This window comes from Nesoenas mayeri (genome assembly GCF_963082525.1).
Source record: "Nesoenas mayeri genome assembly, chromosome: 11".
NCBI lineage: Eukaryota > Metazoa > Chordata > Aves > Columbiformes > Columbidae > Nesoenas > Nesoenas mayeri.
Genome location: NC_137563.1, coordinates 3,572,707 through 3,590,440, shown reverse-complemented (window position 1 = coordinate 3,590,440; position 17,734 = coordinate 3,572,707). Strand labels below are relative to the sequence as shown.

Sequence of the window (17,734 nt, the reverse complement as noted above, 5' to 3'; positions counted from 1 at the left end):
AAGCTACTGAAAAGCACTCCTACCTTGGCCAATACAGGAAAGGTTATGGAAGGACTGTTATTGTTGCTTAAATCTCTTAATGCATACGTCTTGTGTGAAAAAGGAACAATTAAGTGACCAAGGCATCTTTTAGAAGAGGGGGTCACTCGGCCTCCCCCGCTTCCAAGTGGAAAGCAACACTGTTTTACTCAGAAGTAGGACAGTTACTAAGGAAAAGCTTTTCAAAAGCAGCTTTTATATACCAAATTCTAAAAGAGTACACGTAATTTTGGTTTGTCCACTTGACTGTGTCTTTTGAAAAGCTGTCATGCCTCTTGCAGGACTAGGGATATTCCGCTCTTTTAGAAACAGCAAGTGAAAGGGGAAATGCAGAGCTCCCAGTACATGCCCAATTTCTAACCGACAGTGCAAAATCACTTATTGTTGCATATCTATTAATAGCAGCTTCTCTTTTACTGCTACCATTTGCATGTAAGGTTAAATAGAAGTCTTGACAGCATAGTTTAAAGATTTACAGAAGGGCACTATTCCTACAGAATATTTTCAGCTGTTCCAGAGCACTTTTGGATGGATCTGTGGCAATAACCTCCCCTGAATTTTCTTATCCGCAGTCAGCTCTTAGTTTGCCAGTACAAGCTAATGTGAGCGAGGAGGCCAACCCTAACAGTTCAATATCTAAAGCTTTAGCATGGTTCCAGATTCTCATATGTTTGTCTTTAGCATTCTAAGGCTTTTCAAAATACAGACAGAATCCAAGAACAATGGACTGTGCAAAGGCAGGAAAATAAATTCACCCACCCTTTTGTTTAATTGCAGAGGATTCCTTTTGCCCTATATATCTACGACTTCTCAGACTGAAGACAACCATGACACCAGAAACTACTGAAGCTAGAATCTACACGATCTAAGGAATTTATAAACAGTGGTATGAAATACTGTGCTCTTAATGATTTGGTTCTTATCACACATAATTATACATCTCTTCACATTCTCCACTGTTTTACAAACTGCAAACAATAAGATAGTCTCAAATCTCACAGTTAAGCCATGTTGAAGTTAACTGTGGCAGTAATCCTATTTTCATTTGTACATTTTACAGGCCTGGCTTCCTCTGTACTCTGTACCAAGTAAAATGTTATTATATGAAGCTTAAACAGCATCCATTTTAAACAACAAGACCCGAATATAAATCTTAACCTGTGTATGTCTCTGCAAGTTTGGCCGTACTTGGAATTATCAGTCCAGAACATCTTTATTTCAGAGCCCAGTCCTATTTGCCAAGAGAGATGTTTGTATCCTGATTATAGTGAAAAAAGGCAACTTGCTGGCCTGACTCAGGCTGTAATTATTCTGTGCCTTTATACAAGCTTTTTATAGTTCCTGGTAGAAAAGTTGAAGGGAATCCTACACATCCACACAAAGTCTGAAATTTGTTGCCCTCTTGCAGAAAACCATTCAAAAATGACTGAATGAGATTTGTCTCTTCCTTATATGTTTTTCCTTTCTTTAAGACGATACATGCAGCAGCTTCCCTCATTCGGTGTTATTCCACCTTTAATAACAGAGGAAGGGCCTGACTGCAAATCGTTCTACAAAAGAGACAACCAGCTTCTCAACAAAAAACCACACAACAAAACAAACAAACAAACCTGATTACTGAAGCATCTACACACTTTAAGAGGAAATACAGGACAATAATAAAATCTCCAAGTCAAAATGCCTACGCCAAGATGATTTAATATGGTCTCTGAATCTCAAAATAAGCCAAAACTGTTCATTCCCACTATTTACAAACACAGAATAATTCCAAATTGCCTAAAAGCCACCAAAATCCAAACCAATCGCCAGCATTTCACAGATGAATCAAATGCCACATGCAGACTGGGAACACAGGGCTGTGCTGCCCTCCTGCTCTTGCTCCTTCAGCATCAAGTTCAAAGTGATACCTGTTCTAAATCAATGTGTTCCACAAAACTATGTCCTGGGAGGCTGGGGGTGAAGACATGTAGGAAAGGGAGAGCCCTTCTCCTCGTTCTTTACAAGGTATAAAAATTACACTAAATTTCCAGTAATATAACAAGAAACCTTGCACTTAAATCCTCAGGTCTATTGCTAGTGGACAAACAGAAAAACAGGGCACTCCACTTAAATATTCCACCTACTACTACCACTATTCTTTTGTCCTCACGAACATGAGAAATGGCAAATTCGTACTATTTTCAGAATAATATTCAAGGAACAAAAAAAGTAATGTACAGCACATTTTAAACAAAGTCAAAATACAGAAATCAAATTCAACTTTGGTTGAGAAATGTTTTTTAAAAATTGAAGTTAATAGAATAAACCCTTCTCTGTAAATCTCTTCCTATAATTTCCTTTAGCTAAAGATACTAACATAGTGGATTTAAGTCTATACATAATATATCAAATGCTTTCTTTACAGAGGATCTATTCATAGCAGCTTCTAGTCACAACATATGCAGCAAATTATACTATTAAACACTTAATCCTAATAAAGTTTAAATTTCACTCCTAACAAAAGCTTGCACAAATCTTCTAGACTTGAAATAGGATTCCAGAAATAACCAATAGGTAGCTATCATGACAATTAATAATTGAACGTTTGATATGTAAATTTAGCTGTTTACATTGAACGGTTCTGATGAAATGTTAATAACTATAAGGGCTTTTTCAGCCCAGCAAGCTGCATCACTCTTCAACATGAAACATCACTCCTCATTTTTCTTGATCAATGTTCTCCTTTAGTTGTGCAAAAAAGATCCGACTGTGTCTACTTTCTCAACCAAAAATAACTGTAAATAATTGTTTTATACAGCAGCCATGCAACTTATATGCTGAGAAGAGTCCATCAGGAACCTGCGGCCATTTAACACCTTATTCAGACTAAAACTCAACTAAAGACAATCTCAGTGTCCCTGAGACTTTGTTAATGTAAATACATACTCTATACATTCATATATTTGCACTTAGCAAACGCATAGGAATAAAGTCTAAGGTGTTAGCAGTCAACATTGCACACCACCACCAAAAAGGGGAATTCTATTTTTCAGAGAGGTTAAATGTTCTTTAAAAATAAAAAGGTGCTAGCTTTTCTCTGTACAGAGGCATTTACACTTTGACAGGTATTATTAGGTACTTTTGATTTAACTTGAAGATTCAGATGTAATTTCTCAGTATAATACAGATGTCTTAACTCTTTCAAACACATCAACCGGAGACACTGAAAATGTCACCGACCATTTGGGTCCTACATCACAAGGACAGGTTAATAGAACTGGACCTGCCCCGTATCACTGTGGGAATCACATTATTATAAAAAAAACTAGTAAACTGCTTAAATAGCGTGGAATAATTTCATGAAGGGGTTCAGACTGGCCTGATTTTGAGAAGAGCTGGGGAAGAACTAACAGGTGCAAGGATGTTGTACCAGGAAACTCTTCTCTCAGGAGACTGGATAGAGCTGATGACATGGGAAACTTGGGTTGCCAACTTTCTACAGAGTATATAACCCTGAAACTCTGGGAAAATGAGTTGGATTATGAAGGTTGAAGAGAGAGGCCAGACCATTACTGAAAGATAATCTAATCGAATTTTGCCAATTTTATCTGGATGATTACTCTCAAGATGAAGGGCCAGTGCCACTTTTTCATTGCTGCAAGTCTGTTTTCTTCACTTCGCAGCTCCCTTCTTTCACAGACCCTTCTGGAGCTAACAAAGCACATTAGTGAAAATTCCCCACAAAGGGCTGGTTTTGTGCAGCCAACTATGCCTTCCCCACACTTAATACAGCTTTTCTTGAAAGGATTTCCTCAGAACTCAGTATCCTTACTCTAAGAGTAGGGTATTCTTGAACAGAGTAAGGCAGCACTGAAGAGTAACAGTGGAACCTAAAGGTTGGCTTTGGCTATTCTGATCCAGACATACATGTTAATGTTTTCATAATTCATTTGCATTTTGTGCCAGAGGAATCTCTTACTTCGTGAGTTAAATTTTATTCATAGCTGAAGTCTACATTCAAAACAAGGCTGAGCTATTATGGAGGCAAAGACTTATAAAAACTAAAAACTCCCTTTGAAACACATGCTTTCCAGTAAAAGCAGCTAGCAAAATGCAAAACACAGTCAACATTCCAACACCATGATGTCAATTTTCATACGCACAGACAAAATGCTACATGTAGAAATCAGCTCTCTATATCTTCCTTATTTATGGTGTGCTTGTGTTTCCCTCTATTTTCATTAGCAGAACCACACCATGCAGTGAAGAGCACAACCCTTAAAAGGTTCAAAGGAATCTTCTGAATATAGTAAATCTGGCAAAAAGTCACACTGATTTTGAAAAATTGAATTTCAATGTTCTGCTTCAGTTCTCCTGAAAAATAGAGTTCATGCTCTAAGGACTGATTTTGATGGTTCCCTCTGCAGTAGTTCAGGGAAATTCCTGCCAATAGGGATGGTCTGGAACACCTGATAAAACGGTCTTCAACAACACACAATAAAAAAGTGACATGTAAAAAAAATGGAAATCACTTCAAATTGTGAAAGGTTTATAAGCAACAGACAAATTACCTTCTTATTGTCACTGCTTTTTTTTCAGAGGGATAAACACAGCCAATTTTCTAGAAAACTAACACGTGCAGACACAGCTTTAAATGCCATCTGTCCCTAGCAGTTCTGTGAAGAAGAGACGAAATTATTCACACCACAGGAAATATGAGAACCAACTAGTTAGTGCTAATGAAATTCAGCCTCAGTTTGCTTCCCAGAGGCAGGTCTTACTCAAGGAAAACCCCCACTGATGCCTCAGGCAAAGTGCCTGCGGACTTCACCGGCACTCTTGGTCAAGTGTAGAACATTGTATTGTTGAAGTAGAAAGCCTTAATTTTACAAAGTAAAGTCTTATTTGTGGTACAGTGACCTAATGAAGTGCACAGGGCTCTGCAGCCTGGATCTTTTTCAGGACTGTGGATTTCTAGTGCCTAGACCAAGAGTCCTCATAGTACCAGTGATCAATGTGAGCTTTTGGCAAACAAGGAATGACCGGACCTTCCCATTGTACACTTGAAAAGGGCAAGGTCCTTTCTTCAGAGTTCTTGAGGACTGGCCTTAACATTTGAAAAAGTAAAAAGGAAACTCGACAATTCCTACATTTTCCCCATTTCTAAACAGTGGTTTCTATGTGACATATGACAGATGGCTCACAGAGGTCTAAATTCAGTAAGAAAAATAAGCAATTATAAACAAATACATCATTGGTGTTTGCTAAGGACATTATTCAAGCAAGTTCAAAAGATCAGAACAAGACCCACATGTTCTGTTATCCCAGTTAAGGCCCTTCTCAAGATGGTTATCTACAGGAAGAAATTTTCACTAAGAAAAGCTTAATGTTCCCAGCACATCTCTGTTGACCTTGGAGAAACCATGCAAGTTTTTAAAAAAACTACAATTCAGCTCATAAATAAAAATTAAAAATATACAAAGTATAGACTGCTATTTAAGCCTAAAGATTTAAAAGGTTGCAAGTTAAGAACAGGTGATGCTAACAGGATATTTGAAAGGCCCATGAGACTTGCAACATTAAGTAAAATGTATTTGCCTACTGATCTAATTGCTTACTAATTTTCAAATCTATTCCCACCGGATGAATAATGGCATTTTAAGCCCAGCTCCTGGTATTAAAAATACATTTATAGTTTCCTCTTAGCAGAAGATAAACAGCTGCATGGTAAAACCCCATACATTAAGATGGCATTCTGGAGCTTTTCCTATAGTTTTAACCAACCTATTGTGTTCTAAATTTAACTGAAAGAGGTAGGAAGAGGAAATGGGAAAAGCATTTGGGTGTGCAGTTTCACACTGGGGTGAAAGCAAGTGCTCACTCATGCAGGAAAAATGTCCGGAATATTTGTGTCTTTTAGAAGGACTGACCACATAATGAAAGTGGAACTTAAGCCAAGCCTTATTTAGTAAAATATCAGAAGCCATTTCTCTATTTATCTTGCTCAAGGAAATACTAGTGTTTGTTTAAAAACAAGAAACTACTCCAGCAATTAAGCAAAATGACCCAAATTTCCTTGCACACTTTAAAAATCATTCCAAAACTTCAAAATTTGACAATGCACCAGGAATATCATAAAAATGTTTGTAAAGAATAAATTTAATAACATTGTTGGAAAAATACTCCACACAGACACAAAGAAGCTCAGAAGGTGGGTACCTACATAGGTTTTGAGCAAGTTCTTATGCATCCAGGACATACTTCCAGATGCACCCAGAGTCTGTAGATGTAGCAGATGTAGATGTAGTCTTTAATGTTAGTTTTTAAATGGTGAGTAGATGTAGTCTTTAATGTTAGTTTTTAAATGTTGAGTCATAAGTGACAGTAGGTCTAGGATTGGTTCTACCTTCTAGTTCAATGATCCTCAAAATGTAGCCCCAAGGAACATCAAAATGACATAAGAACAGCTGAATTAGTTCACACCAAGGATGCATTTAGCCCATCAGCTTCCAACAGCAGCTGTAACTGGACACTCAAGGAGTATACCCAGAGCGTGTACATACAACACTTCCCTGAACCCACCTACTATTCTTAACCTGCTGGTTTTTGTCTATATAGCAGCACTTAATGGATCTTAGTACTCATCTTGTCACTCCTGAAATCCATGTAACCTTCTACAAAAAATAAGCAAACAAACAACAACCAAACATAGCAAGGAGCGTTAAAGATCATTCCAGAGAGGACAATCACCTTTCATTGGTTTGAATCCATCTCCTAGTAGTTTTACTAGGAGTTCTTATGCTGAAAGAAACAAGTTACCAGCCAATCCCTGTCTACCCTTTCCACCCCATTCATAAAGGAATCACAACTGTGTATAGTACTCAAGTGTGGGTAAACCAAGAATTCACACAGCTCAAGGATGATACTCTTTGCTTCATAGTGTTTCCCACCACTTAATTTGTACCATTAACTGCTACGAAACTCTGAGTGGGCTGTTCCATGAAAAGACTTACCTGAGACGCACCCATCTAAATGAAAAGTGGACTTGTTAGTCACATAAAGCACCTTATATTCATATAAAGTTATAAAATCGGGTCACAAAAACAGAGCCTGTTCAAGCAGTCTTATCAGTTAGTGGCATTAGTAAAATCCCCGCATAGCGTACAGCACATCTCTCCAGTGATAGATGTATTCCCCCTTCTGCTTTCTAACTAGAGCGTTGATGAGATCAGCCAAAAGAATCAGTAATATGTTGGATGTACCGGGCAGTTTCCAACTAGAACATCATCTACCAAGCAGGCAATACTCAAGACACTACTACGCTATTGTTTTTTCAGCCAACTTCCATGTTAGTCAACCAGGGAACAGTTTAAAACTATTTGGAGACTCAAGAAAACAAAACGCCAAATGAGTAATGAGACCTTGAAAACATCTAATAAAAGAAGATTCTCAAGAGAGGAAGTCAAATCATATTTTAGCATATTTCATTTGTTATCCATCCACAGAAAGCACTGAGCTTGTTTAGCCTGCTGCTTCCACACCACTGCTACACCAACAAGAGGCTGCAGTAGCTGGGAAAGCAAAGCAAGCTCTCATCAGAAAAGGGGGATCTGAATGTATCAGAACCAGCACTTGCACTGTCCTTTGACATTTCTCCACACCAGAACATGGCCTGGAGCAACCACATATACAAGCAGGGAAATGACAATCAAATTGGGGAGATATTTTGGAGGTAGTTAATTTCTAGCTGCATCAGCCAGCTGGGAATAAAGGCAGTTTCTGCAGCCTTCTCAAAGCTTCTGCAACATGCAGGCCAGGCAACATTTACTGCTAAACAGAGCTTGAAAGAACACAATCCCTTATGCTTCACATTCTGTGGCAATGCAGGTGTGCCACATCATCTTACTTCTATGATACTAAAAGGCAATATATCAAACAGCTAAAACTCTCTTCACTATGTCTGCATTTAGTATAGAGTCAGCCTCTACAGGTGCTTACATATATAGAGACTGTAAGCGATACCTTGTTCTGCTTGCATGCACTAACAAGTCATTGTATCCCATAAATTTTAAGCAGCTTCGATTTTTGGCAGAGCACCTGATGACAGGAAAAAAACATTACATAAATACATGTTTCCACATATAAACAAACGCTCCACTTATTTAATGGTACAAACCAGCATCATTAACCAGTTGGGCCCTCCCACCGTGACACAAATGACAACAGTTAGCATACAATAACAATCTAGTAATTGCAATCATAAATGCATTTTTAATATTGTTTCACAATTTAGCCGAGCTGACTTGCATTCGCTGTGTTTCTAGTGGATCCAGAAGCATGACAAACCGACAATTCCTGGAAACCACATTTCTCAAAACAGACTGAGAATGCTGTTTTCATTTTCTCTCCATAATGATGTTAAATCTAATAAATATAAAATTAGAAACAGAAATAACATTGTTCCTAAACAATTTATGTAATATGCTGTCTGGAAGGGATATATTGGGCCAAGTTTTCAAAAACCACCCTCCCTTTATAAACACGTGATGCTTGTACTTGCACTTCTAAAGTATTATCAAATATCTACACACCCAGGTACTAGAACTTACACACCAGAAGCCTATTCTTTTCTCAAAAGAGTTTTAAGGCTGAAAGTTTTGGTTTAATCAGCTAAACATGATGACAAACGCTTAGCCAGACTCTTAGAAGCGCCTAAGGGATCTAATGCCTGGTTCTCATTGAATTAATTGAAATTTACCTTGTTGCTTGCTTCAAAAAATCCAGCTAAACACCTACCAACACAGGTAAGTACTTAACAGTATTTGTGTTTAACTTATGTCTCAGATTTAACTGAAAGCCATCAAAACAAAGGCTCCACATTGCACAGACCCTTCTGAAAATGCTGCTATATCTGCATTAAGTTTAGCACCCTCGTGTACCTGATGGTCACCAAAACGTGGGGTTGTAAAACTGTACCTCCTCTTGGAAGCTGGAGCGAGGCCATTTTGAAAATATGACCCTTAAATTCAAGGGCACTTGACAGTCCATGTACTCCAGCTGCTATCAAGAAAAGTTGCCCTCTTATGGGAAAAAAAAAAGAAGTTATAAACATGCTTTCAAAACCTAAAGGAATTATTTATCTCAGTGACAATAAAGCGAGTGCAGAGGGTACATCAGAACTGCAGTGCTATACAGTCCCTATGCGGGTCTTAATCGTCACTCCGGAGTTGCCATGGCTCTACCCCATGTCCCTTCTGGAATGTTGTGCTCATTAGCAAACTGCACATCAAAAACAAACCCACTCTTTCAGCACACACAAAATGTCCCTGTTTTACAAAGATTTTGCATAATAAGATTTACACTGGAATTGTTCAAGTAAGATTGTGTCGGGCCGTATGCAGCCACAAGACTTTATCATCAGTATTATCAACTATATAAAATCTTAACAATGCACTGACTTAATAGTAAAGTACACCACTTGCACAGTGTGATATAACTCATGCCCAAAGATTTCTCGCACAGCCCTACAACACAAACAAGCAGAGAGGCACAATTACAAATCTGCTCCCACTATCACTGAAATTAATTTATTTTGCTACTTTATTGCAAGCCACATTATAATGGGTGTTTACTTAAACCCCAGCTCCTGGGTTCAGGTGAGCACAGAGAACTGTTTTAAGAAAAGCTTCAAGTCTAAAAATTGCAGATAAGGACAGAATTATGTGAACCCTCCAGGTTCCAGAACTAAGAGTAAATAAAAAGGACTCCGATTTTAAACTATAATTTATTTTGAAGTGAAACGCATTATTTTGGATGGCCAAATCATGATTTCTGAATGAACAGTAAAAATGCTTTAATATCAGCACAATGAGCCACGTACAAGGGAGTTTGGGGCACTGGGCAAAACTGCCACCCTCAGTATCAGTTGTGTCCCAGTTTGGTGAGGAATATGAAGGATCCAGCTGCAACAGGCAGACCTGAATGAATCATTATCAGTGACGAAGCACTCAAGTATCTGCTAAAACCAGAGAGCTATTCCTTCATTTCTTCACTACTTTTTCAACAGATATTAGAAGCCACTTGTTGTTGTGAGAGATTATTCCCACACTTGAGGCTTTTCTAAAAGTGTTTGACTCTCAGATATCTTTTTGGAACCAGCGATTTGCAGCTCAACACACAAGTGATTTGAGAATCTCTGCCCAATTTCTAGTGTAACTGCAACAAAAATTATCATCACAGTGAGCCCAGATACCCATACTTGAAGACACAGATAATGCAAAATCTGGCGATATATGGAGACTAAACCACCTTTGCCACACTGGAATGAATGGGTTTGGACCATGCTAGAGCTGATTTTCCAAGCTGTATCACTGCAAGCATCACTTATAATCACTACGATAAAAATTTTTACTACAAAAATGAAAACAAGTAAATGAGATAGTAAAAGGATCCCCTCACTTGATATCATCTGTACTCTTGGGTCATCTCCCACAGCTGACTTCAATTTTTGTGAGTACATTTTTAAAAATAAGTATTCATATACAGTTCATGTCTCAAGTCACAAGACAGATTCATCACCATTTTTCTGGCAATTCAACTCTTTCAGATTGTAAATTGGGAGTAACGGCAGTTCAGATCCTATGAGCACTGGCTGAGCAATCATTATTAGTCATAAATTCAAAGCTTACACAAGTTTTCTGGTAATGCTGTCACTGAGTTACAATCTTATAAATAATGAATATTTTAAGTCAGAACAATTCTACAGAGTCTCAGAAGTGTTATTTGACTGCAGTAGAGGCATCTCAATGTTCCAACTAAGAATAAAACCACGGGCTATTGAGGCTGATGGCAAAATTCCAGATGGGTGCAGAATTGCAACCGGCCTACAAAGAAAGGCAAACTGCTTCAGATTTAACTCTGGACTTGCAAATCTCATCCTGATATTTTTGATTGAAGTTATTGGAGATTTAAAACACCTTACTATTGTATGGCATGTAGATCATAATCTATTTTCTGAACATCGGTGTGCAACACATTCAGTGACTGTAAAACAATCTTCCAAAGGTTTTCCACAAAGATAGTATCCAAGTCCACTATGTCATATAATGGACATCAGATTTTTGGCCTTGCAAAATTCAACCTTAAAGACGTTTGCTATGTTGGTAGTTTTTGGCAGATTGGTTATGGCAGAATCATTTTGAATAAGATAATGTTTTCAGCATGTATATCCTTTATATCTGAAATATCACAGATAGTTAGAAAAAACCATAAGGCAGGCAGGGATTGCAGAAACATAAATCATGGGAACAACCAACAGTTTATTCAATGAATATGTGACCTAGGAAACTTTTCCTTCCATAGAAATCCAGAGTAATGCTGCTTAAATATCCAGACATGGTGTCTTTGCTGTTATTCCCTCCTCAGACATTCACAACCCCATGGTCTTTGAAGGTGAAATGAACTGACTTGTAGACGGTTTAAGTGGGACTGTAAGAACCTTAGAAAACATCAGCATATTCCTGATTTGAAACAAAATAACATAGAATAAATCTAAAGTGAATCCATGTGTAAAATTCTTGATAACATATCTGTCTATATGAATCTGCTAGTCATCATTTCTTGCTGTCATTAATCCATTAGTACGTATATGCAGATATACGGTCTTGCATACATTTCATAACAAATATAACAGCGTGTAGTTGAATGGTGTGATGAAGTGTTATCACAAGATTAAGGAAGAGTTGGCTACCAGGCTGAACATCCTACCTTTTCAATTACCAGTATGGAGTCACATGTACTCAAAAGATCACTTCAAACCAGCAAAATTGGACTTGGATGCCTTCTACTTTGTTTATTGGCTTAACCATCTCCTAAAATCTGTAGTATTGATAGCTCGCTTGCTACCATGTGAGAAGAACGAAGAGCCTCTTACACCATATGTAGCCATACATATGAATAGTTACACTCAAGGCCAAGGGTATAGTTGCAGTTCACAAATGCACATAGGCTGTGGAATACAGTAACTTCTTTAGACAGAGTCATCATTTAAATCTTTAGAAAAAATTGGGGTCTTTTTTTGTTTGTTTTTAAGAAAAACATATAGATATTATTTGCTTGGATTACCACTGGCTTTAAGAGTAATGCAGATCCATTAATTTCATTTATGTTGGCACATATCAGAAAAAGTAGGCTCTATGTCTGCAAAAGAGCACAGTCAAGGCCAGCCTGTAAGTGATCTAGTCCCGAGTCAATCATGCCATTGCCCTTGGTCACAGAACAGATTTCCTGGACAGGCAGCTCAGCAATGCTCAGTGCTCAACTACTCACCAAGTTACCCTGGGAAATCTACCTTACTACTACAGCAACTAATCTGCCCTTGACAAAGTTATTTAGTCAAACTTGAGATGCTGCATATCCGTAAGGGCAGAGTTCAGTTTGGAGCCCAGCTGAACACCACGCTGTGCTGGTTATGAGGAATCAGAAAGGGCTCCTCTAACCAAAGTTAACTTGCATTTCTTCTCAGCAGCAGCTACCTCTTTTTCACAACTTCTCAGATTAAAGTTTTCTTTGCATTATGTTCATACCACATTTCCACCACAGTCTTTTAAAATGGTCATGATTTTATTCTGTACCTGCCTCAAGCAGGATGAAATTAATCAATTGAACATAAGTGACATGACACAGACTTGTGACCTTGCCCAGCATCCAATTGTTTCTAATTGATTAAATCCAGACATAAGCACTTTAATAGCCAAAAACAACACAAGTGGAAGCTATGGTACGATATTAGGGCAGAATGACTGTGTGTGGTCCATATAGTATGGCCCCAAGCAACCAATTAAAGCATTAATGGTTATTGGATACCAAAAATGTTATGTTAAATAATATAAAGTATCTTTAATATGCCTACAATTGTGATAAAACACCTAAAACTTAGAAGTACAACGGCCTTCTGCAAGATTGGGGTTAAGTGCTAATGATTCAAATACGCCAAATAGGTTAGACTATTTTAAAGGACAATCAAGACCAAAAAAAAAGACTTAGATTGAAACGTTCATAAAGCTTCTCACAATAGCCTATTGATTACTACAATGTGTTTGGGTTGTTTTTATTATAAAGAGACATGTGAAGCTATGCCAAACCATTCGTGGAAAAGAGGAAACTATGCCACTACTGTTTCCAGTTCTACAATAAGAAAAGTATGAAAGAAAAAAAAATACCAAAAAATAAATACTGTAAAAGCAAAAAAGTGGTCTCTTCATGACCAAAAAGCGGTCTCTTCATGACCAAAAAGCCCAGTCACGAAGGTGACACTTCCCTTCTCTGAACTTCTATTTTCATCTTGAACAGAACTATCAAGTGAACTTTACATGCTACTTTCTGAGTGTTTTATAGGGCCAGTTATGACAGCATCACTCAACTGCATGCACACAAAAATACAAGCCAGATAGGCACCGTGAATCAGTAACATTTTATTCTTGCATAAGGAATATGCAAGCAAAAAGCAGAAGATCCCACTGTTGCCCTGTCTTGTTGGACATGCAGCTGCCAGGTGTCTCACAGCACATGGTGCACTCAGCGCTGCTACTGAGGATGGGTTGGAGCCCCGTTCCCACTACCTTAAACCCTCAAGTCCACCCTAAATTGATCATAGCTTACTCAGCTGTCTACTACAATCTCTTCAGTTCTTCATGCTCCTTATTTCCATGCTATTTATTTCCAAATAATATTCTTCAGTTTATTTAGCTGCCCTTTTCCAAGGATTTCTGGGTTTGAGTGTATTTAAGACTGAAGAATCCTTGTAACATTCTGTGCTGTGGGAACTATCAGTATAGAGAATGACATCCTATAACATCTCTGCTGCATGCCAGCACACCATATTTCTTGAAATACACACTTCTTGGAACTGATTAGGCTCCTGTGTCAGGCAATAGATCAGTTGGCAGCTACAGTTTTCCTCCGTGGTTCCTGTGTTCATTGAACACTTGAAGCAAAGACCTTTTTGGACCACCCTCCCCCCTGACACCGACTTCCAAGTGCTTTAGATGGTTCTACCCAGGTATTTATATAACCCTTGTCACTTACAGTATCTTAACATTTATCAGGTGTTAAACCTCTTGGGGACAAAGAGCAGCTGTGCTGCCTAGAAAGAACCATGGCATTACACATCTGGCAAGATCTCCCTTTGGTCCCCACATAGTACAGTCAGGTACAATATTACTAGGAAGAGAGAGCATATTCATTTACCAGATGGATGTCTTTGAAATACAGATCAGTGAAAGGAAAACCTTCTGACTGAGAGCATTTTATTTACAGTATGATTCTTGTGGCAGTTTTCCATTTAAAAAACAGTAATTCAAAGTGTGCAGCAAGATCATCTGATAAAGGACCATGCATGACAATAGCAACAAGTTTGTCACCTACCTGTAGATGAGCATAGACAGCGATAGCAAGCCAAGTGATCTCCCAGAAGAGCCCTGTGGCTTTAGGGCTGGCCATCCTTGTGCCTTGGGGCTCTGTTGAGAGAAATTGTTTCAAGTTACAAACAAAATCAAGTGGGCTCCGCCAGAGATTCAATGACTAAAGCAAACTGGGCAAAGGAATGGAACCGGGCTTTGGAAGAAACGCAATGCAAACACGGGAGTAGCGCTGGCCGGAGGAGCAGGAGCGCCGTGCATGCCATGAGCACAGCCTGCAGGGTGAGCTGCTGCCAACCACGGAACAGAAAGGGGGGAAAATGAAAGGCTGGGGGAAGCTGGCAATAGTGGGCAAGTTTGATTATCTCCTGAACAGAAAAATTATCACATTGAGAACACTTCTCATCCTGATGTCCAGAAGGTAAAATCCAAAGAGCGCAGGATTTCTGATGTACTGTTTCAGCACTTTCACTCACTTAAAGCTGAGAGCCCAGCCCTGGGGCCTCAGCAGTCATTTCCATTGCCTTTGAAAGCTCTGATCGTAACAGCTCAGACCCCAAGCAATCAGGGCAAAGAAGGAAAAAAAAAAAATATCCCTCAATTTACTGACCCATCACCATTTCAGGGCCAACATGGAACTGTCACTTTTAGTAAAAACTTCAAGTTAAAATTCCCATCAAGAAAAAACAAAAAGAAAAACATGTAGTAACACTGCTAATTCCTAGTGTTGATGCATCTTTTTGCCCCAGACTATTTATCACCCCAATGATCTTAAAATAGAAGTTCCATGCAGCCCTAAAACATAAGCACACAAACAGCGCTCCCTCCCCTCCTCCATACCACCCCACTATTTTGCAAACCTCCACAGTGCATGTACTCCTTTCTAAAAGGTCAGATATCCCAAAGGAAAAACGTCTATCCAAACAGTTCTTGCACCTGTCAACTAAGCATAATTAAGATTCCTTACAGAAAAAGGTATTTTATTTCCTTCCTCCCCAAACCTTCAGCACTCCTGGATGCTCTTGTCATTCAAAAGTTTCAATCAACTATGTCACTAAGAGGTGGAAGATTCCCCTTACTCCCCCCACACCCGCCAGGCATTGCCGAGAGCCACAACTGGCAAAACACACCAGCCCTTCACAGGTGTCGGTGCCCGGGCTCCTCAAGGGCTCCCCGAGCAACCCGCGCCGCTCTGCCCTCTCGATCGACCACCGCCCAGCACCGCGGCCGCCCCCGCTTACGCTGAACCCGACCGGCCCCTCTCGGGGAGCCACCCGCGGGGCCCGACCCGCCGCCCTGGCGAGAATCCGCTCGGAGAAGCGGGTCGAGGAAGCTGCCGCTGCCCGAGAGCCAGCCCGGGCTGCCGCGGGGGCTCCCGCACCCCGGCGCGGCCGCCGAGCTCACCCACCTGGAGCGCCGCGGGGCTGGGGCCGGGAGAGAGGCGGGGAGCGGGTCCGGCTCTGCCGGCGCCTCCTTCCCGCTCGCAGGGCAGGGAGCGCCTCGCCTGTCACGGCACCGGGATACAGCATCCTGCATCAGCGCGGCGGCCCCTCCCTCACGCCAGGCTCCAGCCCACAGCCGCACGTTCGCCAAGGTCCTACAGGCTGCTGGCAGCGGGCCGCCCCCGCCCGCCCGCCGCAGCCCGGCCCCGCCGAGAGGCGCCCGGGCGCCTCCACCTGCGGCGCGGAGCCGCGGCCCGGCCCGGCGCCCGCTCCGCCGCCGCGGCTCGGCACCCCCCGCGCAGCCTCTGCCTCCCCGGCCAGCGCTGACGGGCGGGCAGCCAAGGGGGCCCGGCTCCCCCTCCCCCGGCTGCGGAGGCACTGGCGGCGCTCCGGTGTCGGCGGCCGAGACCCCGGCAGCCCGGGACCGCGCGGTTCGTCTTCCCCCGAGGGGCAAAAGCTACCGTGAAGTCAGCCCCCAAATCTGATGCAAAGCAGATTCCAAAACCACAACCATCCTGTGTCTCATCTCCAAGTAACTCTCACAATACAGCTGCAAATCTGCTCACACACCGAGGAGGTCTTTAATCATGCTGCCCTCTACGATATTTTTAGGTTTCCTACTGTAAATTTGATGAGTATGTCTCCTACGACAGCTTCTCCCTCGGAGCTTTGGGCTGCTAAACAGCAGCACTAAAATCCTCTACCTTCGCGCTACGGCTTCCACTGATGTCCCAAAACTTTCGTCGAGTCCGCTAGGAGCAACACGTAGAAAAAGGGCTATTATCCCTGCCACTGAAGTTAAAAATACGCTCCAGTGAACTAAACATAACCGATGAAGAGTTTGTTCAAATATGTTGCACTGGAAACTTTTCCAATCTGTGTAGCTTTCTCCCCAGCACGGGAAGCGCCTCCTCCACCGTGAGAACAGAGTGCCCTCTGCTGAAACCCGCCGGAGCACAGAGGAGACCCGGCGCTGACAAGGCAGGAGCGGAGAGCGGTCCCCCCGGGGACAGCGGCAGGACCGCAGCTCTCGGGACACCGGCGGGAGCACAACCCGCGGCGCTCCCCGCTCTGCCCCCTCCAGTTACTTAACCACATAGTCCTTTAACTACGCCTTCAGTTATATTCCTGCAATTTGGCGTCTTCAAAGAAAAAAAAGTAATACACAGGTGCAGTCAGCATCTAGACCAGACTCGATCACAAGCAGTTTTAAAGCCAGAATTTAGCCATCAGATCAACCGATGCAGAAAATCAATTTTCCTGTCCCAAAAGCATGGCTGGTAGTATTACAAGAACAAAACCAAAAGATGTTCACAACTACAGGATGAAGCTGACCCTCAAGACCTTGCCGTCTGGTTAGGAATGCAGAGAGTTTGCACCATCCCTATTTAGAATATCACTTCTCTTCAAATTATTAACCCCTCAATAGTGAAGCAGACCCTGGGCCCCGCAAAGTCTTCATAACCCCTTCTGCTGAGTGAAGCAAAAACTGAATGAAAATCAGGTGTCCAGGCAAGATGTGTTTGTAAACAACCACTTCAAAATTCACAGCACCCGTAGCTGCATAGCAGACTCTTCCAGTATGCATCCTAAATCTAAAGGACACAAAATTGCAGGTTCTGGGTGCCTAATTTTTATCCCTGGAGAAGTCTCATCAGCAAATCCACAAAAACTTATTGACCACTCCAGTTTAAGATAAATCATCATTTTCTAAGGAAACATTTAACTTCCCTTCTGTTTACTGTCTTGTCTGTAAGGATTATAAACTCTTCCAGGCAGGAACTATTGTTCTCTGTCTGTTACACTATGTTTACATATCATGTCCTTTAGGTATTACCTTATTAGCAGTTTTACCAT

At 41.0% G+C, this 17,734-nt stretch overlaps 1 protein-coding gene across 1 annotated transcript in view; it reads right to left on the bottom strand.

Annotated features, from left to right (window-relative positions):
* Positions 1 to 14,517, bottom strand: part of ADAMTSL3 (ADAMTS like 3) — a gene marked incomplete at both ends in the record, with an annotated part of 176,040 nt that extends 161,523 nt beyond the window's left edge. Inside the window, one exon of the mRNA XM_080351451.1 lies at positions 14,443 to 14,517. Within this exon, the coding sequence (XP_080207577.1) occupies positions 14,443 to 14,517 (75 nt within the window). The remainder of the gene's footprint in view (positions 1 to 14,442) is intronic.
* Between the last annotated feature and the right edge of the window lie 3,217 nt (positions 14,518 to 17,734).